The 7,125-nt window shown below is 46.6% G+C and overlaps 1 protein-coding gene across 1 annotated transcript; it reads right to left on the minus strand.

The window, feature by feature from the left end:
• Positions 1 to 4,962: 4,962 nt before the first annotated feature.
• Positions 4,963 to 7,125, minus strand: LOC138367564 (mucin-19-like). Its single transcript, XM_069329263.1, has one exon. The coding sequence runs from the start codon at positions 7,123 to 7,125 to the stop codon at positions 4,963 to 4,965; it is 2,163 nt and encodes a 720-aa protein (XP_069185364.1).

Here is a 7,125-nt window from a genome sequence, read left to right on the forward strand (position 1 = left end):
GGCTTGGAAAATATGTTTCACCGCTGTCAGTACAGGCAGGAATGGAGTGCGCGTTTCTGGGTCGACTCGGCCGCCGAATCCTCCACCGACAGATTTGTCTGTTCCATAAAACTATCCGGTCCAGTAGTTGGGTTTACAGAACCCCTGTGGCCAGGGGAGAGAGAGAGAGGGAGAGAGAGAGAGAGGGAGGGAGGGAGGGAGGGAGGGAGGGAGGGAGAGAGAGAGAGAGAGAGAGAGAGAGAGAGAGAGAGAGAGAGAGAGAGAGAGAGAGAGAGAGAGAGAGAGAGAGAGAGGGAGAAAGAGAGAGAGAGAGGGAGAGAGAGAGAGAGAGAGAGAGAGAGAGAGAGAGAGAGAGAGAGAGAGAGAGAGAGAGAGAGAGAGAGAGAGAGAGAGAGTAATGACATACGAGAGGCCAGAAACAATGTTGACTAGAGAGGTTTCTTTACCTGTTGGTCACTGTGTGTGATCTGTCTTGAAGGAACACTTGCCAAGTGGACCATCTCACTGTGTGACACAGTGCACCGTTGCTACTGACATACGGTGGACCAGACTGTACCATTGTGGGGAGGGGGGAGAGAAATGGTGCCCAACCACTTGGACAGTTCGGGAGATTGAACGCCGACCTGCATGAAGCGAGACCGTCGCTCTACCGTCCAGCCCAAGTAGTTGGGAGAGGAGGTAATTGGAAGATGGAAATACAGATATGAGTCACAGTTATGTCAGAACAAAGGTCAAGTTATAACATATACTAGGGGTCAGGTCCTAAAATATACCAGGGGTCAGGTCCTAACATATACTAGGGGTCAGGTCCTAACATATACTAGGGGTCAGATCCTAACATTTAGAGGGGTCAGGTCCTTACATATTTCAGGGATCAGGTCCTAACATATCTGTAATATTCACCTGTAATATTTCAAAGATCAACCCCCTTCCCCCATATTCCCAAAACCAGTATTTACCCAGGTCTTTCCTGAATCTAAACTTAGGCAATTTACATCCATTGTTTCGTGTTTTGTTCTGCGTTGATGTCATACCTTGTTATACTATTTTATTTCAATCGTGTTATGTATATATATATATATATATATATATATATATATATATATATATATATATATATATATATATATATATATATATAGATATATATATATATATATATATATATATATATATATATTAGTATATTTTGGTAGCAGTCTTTCCTGTAGACATATATTATTAAATATGACCGAAAAAGTAAGATTAATAATTCTAACACGAATTTTCTCAATCTTTCGTACATTACGCTTCACTGTTGGAGGTAAATCAAAAATTAATTCTCCAAAATTCATTTTTATTTCTAGTCTGACGCGACACGGGCGCGTTTCGTAAAACTTATTACATTTTCAAAGACTTTAGTTCACAAATACACAACTGATTAGAACTTACGTATCTCCGATTTTATATCTACATTTGAGTGAGGTGGGAGGGGTGATGTGGCATTAACACAAGACAGAACAAGAGGGGATATTAATAGGGTATTAAAAGTATCAACACAAGACAGAACACAAACAATGAGTATTGAATAGAAGTGTTTGTAGAAAGCCTATTGGTCCATATTTCTTGATGCTTCTATATTGGAGCGGAGTCTTGAGGTGGGTAGAATATAGTTGTGCAATAATTGGCTGTTGATTGCTGGTGTTGACTTCTTGATGTGTAGTGCCTCGCAAACGTCAAGCCGCCTGCTATCGCTGTATCTATCGATGATTTCTGTGTTGTTTACTAGGATTTCTCTGGCGATGGTTTGGTTGTGGGAAGAGATTATATGTTCCTTAATGGAGCCCTGTTGCTTATGCATCGTTAAACGCCTAGAAAGAGATGTTGTTGTCTTGCCTATATACTGGGTTTTTTGGAGCTTACAGTCCCCAAGTGGGCATTTGAAGGCAAAGACGACGTTAGTCTCTTTTAAAGCGTTCTGTTTTGTGTCTGGAGAGTTTCTCATGAGTAGGCTGGCCGTTTTTAAGGTTTTATAGTAAATCGTCAGTTGTCACATCTAGAAAGGGCAGCTTCCCATCCTTTTCCATCTCGTAAGTGAAACGCAGCACGGAACTCTGCTCAAATGCCTCCTTCAGCTCCTGCAGATGTCTGACATCAGGTACCTGTGTAAAAATGTCGTCAACATACCTGCAGTATATGGCCGGTTTCAAGTTCATTTCGACTAAGACTTTTTGCTCGATGGTTCTTTAAAGAACGCTTTAAAAGAGACCAACGTCGTCTATGCCTTCAAATGCCCACTTGGGGACTGTAAGCTCCAAAAAATCCAGTATATAGGCAAGACAACAACATCTCTTTCTAGGCGTTTAACGATGCATAAGCAACAGGGCTCCATTAAGGAACATATAATCTCTTCCCACAACCAAACCATCGCCAGAGAAATCCTAGTAAACAACACAGAAATCATCGATAGATTCAGCGATAGCAGGCGGCTTGACGTTTGCGAGGCACTTCACATCAAGAAGTCAACACCAGCAATCAACAGCCAATTATTGCACAACTATATTCTACCCACCTCAAGACTCCGCTCCAATATAGAAGCATCAAGAAATATGGACTAATAGGCTTTCTACAAACACTTCTATTCAATATCCATTGTTTCGTGTTCTGTCTTGTGTTGATGAAATTAATACCCTATTAATACTCTTGTTCTGTCTTGTGTTGATGAAATTAATACCCTATTAATACCACATTTTGTTCTGTCTTGTGTTAATGCCACATCACCCCTTCCACCTCACTCAAATGTAGATATAAAATCGGAGATACGTAAGTTCTATTCAGTTGTGTATTTGTGAACTAAAGTCTTTGAAAATGTAATAAGTTTTACGAAACGCGCCCGTGTCGCGTCAGACTAGAAATAAAAATGAATTTTGGAGAATTGATTTTTGATTTACCTCCAACAGTGAAGCGTAATGTACGAAAGATTGAGAAAATTCGTGTTAGAATTATTAATCTTACTTTTTCGGTCATATTTAATAATATATGTCTACAGGAAAGACTGCTACCAAAATATACTAATATATATATATATATATATATATATATATATATTAGTATATTTTGGTAGCAGTCTTTCCTGTAGACATATATTATTAAATATGACCGAAAAAAGTAAGATTAATAATTCTAACACGAATTTTCTCAATCCTTCGTACATTATGCTTCACTGTTGGAGGATCTGCAGGAGCTGAAGGAGGCATTTGAGCAGAGTTCCGTGCTGCGTTTCACTTACGAGACGGAAAAGGATGGGAAGCTGCCTTTTCTAGATGTAACAGTCATGGAAAAGGGCGGAGGTTTCCACACTGCAGTCTACACAAAGGAAACAAACATAGGAATGTGCCTAAATGCCAACAGCGACTGCCCTGACAGGTACAAGAGGAGTGTTGTTAACGCATACGTCGACCGTGCTCTCAGCCACAGCTCAGAATGGAAGCAAGTCGACGAAGAACTCTGTAGGGTAAGGCAGGTTCTAGTCAATAACGGCTTCTCCAATGGTTTCATCGAAGACATCATAAGAAGGAAAGTGAAAAGCCATGCAACCTCCGAAGAGACAACTAACACAACACCTATACCCCCTATTAGACTATTTTACAGGAACTTCTTTTCCACAGCTCATAAAACAGAGGAAAGGGTCCTGAAAGATATTGTTAATAGAAACGTTATCCCTACAGACAAAAATCAGAGGATACAACTGACGATTTACTATAAAACCAGAAAAACGGCCAGCCTACTCATGAGAAACTCTCCAGACACGAAACAGAACGCTTTAAAAGAGACTAACGTCGTCTATGCCTTCAAATGCCCACTTGGGGACTGTAAGCTCCAAAAAACCCAGTATATAGGCAAGACAACAACATCTCTTTCTAGGCGTTTAACGATGCATAAACAACAGGGCTCCATTAAGGAACATATAATCTCTTCCCATAACCAAACCATCGCCAGAGAAATCCTAGTAAACAACACAGAAATCATCGATAGATACAGCGACAGCAGGCGGCTTGACGTTTGCGAGGCACTACACATCAAGAAGTCAACACCAGCAATCAACAGCCAATTATTGCACAACTATATTCTACCCACCTCAAGACTCCGCTCCAATATAGAAGCATCAAGAAATATGGACCAATAGGCTTTCTACAAACACTTCTATTCAATACCCATTGTTTCGTGTTCTGTCTTGTGTTGATACTTTTAATACCCTATTAATATCCTCTAGTGTTCTGTCTTGTGTTAATGCCACATCATCCTTCCCACCTCACTCAAATGTAATGCCACATCACCCTTCCCACCTCACTCAAATGTAGATATAAAATCAGGGAAACGCAAGTTCTAATCAGTTGTGTATTTGTGAAGTCTTTGAAAATGTAATAAGTTTTACGAAACGCGCCCGTGTCGCGTCAGACTAGAAATAAAAATGAATTTTGGAGAAGTGATTTTTGATTTACCTCCAACAGTGAAGCATAATGTACGAAGGATTGAGAAAATTCGTGTTAGAATTATTAATCTTACTTTTTCGGTCATATTTAATAATATATATATATATATATATATATATATATATATATATATATATATATATATATATATATATATATATGCATATATATATATATATATATATATATATATATATATATATATATATATATATATGCATATATATATATATATATATATATATATATATATATATATATATATATATATATATATATATATATATATCACTGGTGTATATCCAGCCTGAAATCAGTTATGACGCAGAAGGATTGGGGGGGGGGGTCGACAGGTATTGTATAATACAATCGACTGTTCGAAACTGGAACCAGACTTTGACACTCTATCCCATAACAATTAAATAAATTCATACACGCCGAACGAGCAATTTCCCCTCGTAAATGTATACAAATACAGAACGTGTGAAGTTCATACCCACTGGAGGTCCCACTGACCCACTGGAGGTCCCACTGACCCACTGGAGGCCACCACTGACACAGTGGAGGCCCCACTGACCCACTGGAGGCCACCACTGACCCACTGGAGGCCGCCACTGACCCACTGGAGGTCCCACTGACCCACTGGAGGTCCCACTGACCCACTCGAGGCCACCACTGACACAGTGGAGGCCCCACTGACCCACTGGAGGCCACCACTGACCCACTGGAGGCCGCCACTGACCCACTGGAGGCACCACTGACCCACTGAAGGCCACCACTGACCACTGGAGGTCACCACTGACCCACTGGAGGTCCCACTGACCCACTGGAGGTCCCACTGACCCACTGGAGGTCCCACTGACCCACTGGAGGCCACCACTGACCCACTGGAGGTCCCACTGACCCACTGGAGGCCACCACTGACACAGTGGAGGCCCCACTGACCCACTGGAGGCCACCACTGACCCACTGGAGGCCGCCACTGACCCACTGGAGGCACCACTGACCCACTGAAGGCCACCACTGACCACTGGAGGTCACCACTGACCCACTGGAGGTCCCACTGACCCACTGGAGGTCCCACTGACCCACTGGAGGTCCCACTGACCCACTGGAGGCCACCACTGACCCACTGGAGGTCCCACTGACCCACAGGAGGCCACCACTGACCCACTGGAGGCCACCACTGACCCACTGGAGGCCACCACTGACCCACTGGAGGCCACCACTGACCCACTGGAGGTCCCACTGACCCACTGGAGGCCACCACTGACCCACTGGAGGCTACCACTGACCCACTGGAGGTCCCACTGACCCACTGGAGGTCCCACTGACCCACTGGAGGTCCCACGTACTGACCCACTGGAGGTCCCACTGACACACTGGAGGCCCCACTGACCCACTGGAGGCCACCACTGACCCACTGGAGGTCCCACTGACCCACTGGAGGCCACCACTGACCCACTGGAGGTCCCACTGACCCACTGGAGGCCACCACTGACCCACTGGAGGTCACCACTGACCCACTGGAGGTCTCACTGACCCACTGGAGGTCCCACTGACCCACTGGAGGCACCACTGACCCACTGAAGGCCACCACTGACCACTGGAGGTCACCACTGACCCACTGGAGGTCCCACTGACCCACTGGAGGTCCCACTGACCCACTGGAGGTCCCACTGACCCACTGGAGGCCACCACTGACCCACTGGAGGTCCCACTGACCCACAGGAGGCCACCACTGACCCACTGGAGGCCACCACTGACCCACTGGAGGCCACCACTGACCCACTGGAGGCCACCACTGACCCACTGGAGGTCCCACTGACCCACTGGAGGCCACCACTGACCCACTGGAGGCTACCACTGACCCACTGGAGGTCCCACTGACCCACTGGAGGTCCCACTGACCCACTGGAGGTCCCACGTACTGACCCACTGGAGGTCCCACTGACACACTGGAGGCCCCACTGACCCACTGGAGGCCACCACTGACCCACTGGAGGTCCCACTGACCCACTGGAGGCCACCACTGACCCACTGGAGGTTCCACTGACCCACTGGAGGCCACCACTGACCCACTGGAGGTCACCACTGACCCACTGGAGGTCTCACTGACCCACTGGAGGTCCCACTGACACACTGGAGGCCCTACTGACCCACTGGAGGCCACCACTGACCCACTGGAGGTCCCACTGACCCACTGGAGGCCACCACTGACCCACTGGAGGTCACCACTGACCCACTGGAGGTCCCACTGACCCACTGGAGGTCCCACTGACCCACTGGAGGTCCCACTGACCCACTGGAAGTCCCACTGACCCACTGGAGGTCCCACTGACCCACTGAAGGCCACCACCGACCCACTGGAGGTCCCACTGACCCACTGGAGGTCCCACTGACCCACTGGAAGTCCCACTGACACACTGGAGGCCCCACTGACCCACTGGAGGCCACCACTGACCCACTGGAGGTCCCACTGACCCACTGGAGGCCACCACTGACCCACTGGAGGTCCCACTGACCCACTGGAGGCCACCACTGACCCACTAGAGGCCACCAGTGACCCACTGGAGGCCACCACTGACCCACTAGAGGCCACCACTGACCCACTGGAGGTCCCACTGACCCACTGGAGGTCCCACTGACCCAT

Source organism: Procambarus clarkii, chromosome 22, assembly GCF_040958095.1.
Source record: "Procambarus clarkii isolate CNS0578487 chromosome 22, FALCON_Pclarkii_2.0, whole genome shotgun sequence".
NCBI classification, from domain to species: Eukaryota; Metazoa; Arthropoda; class Malacostraca; order Decapoda; family Cambaridae; genus Procambarus; species Procambarus clarkii.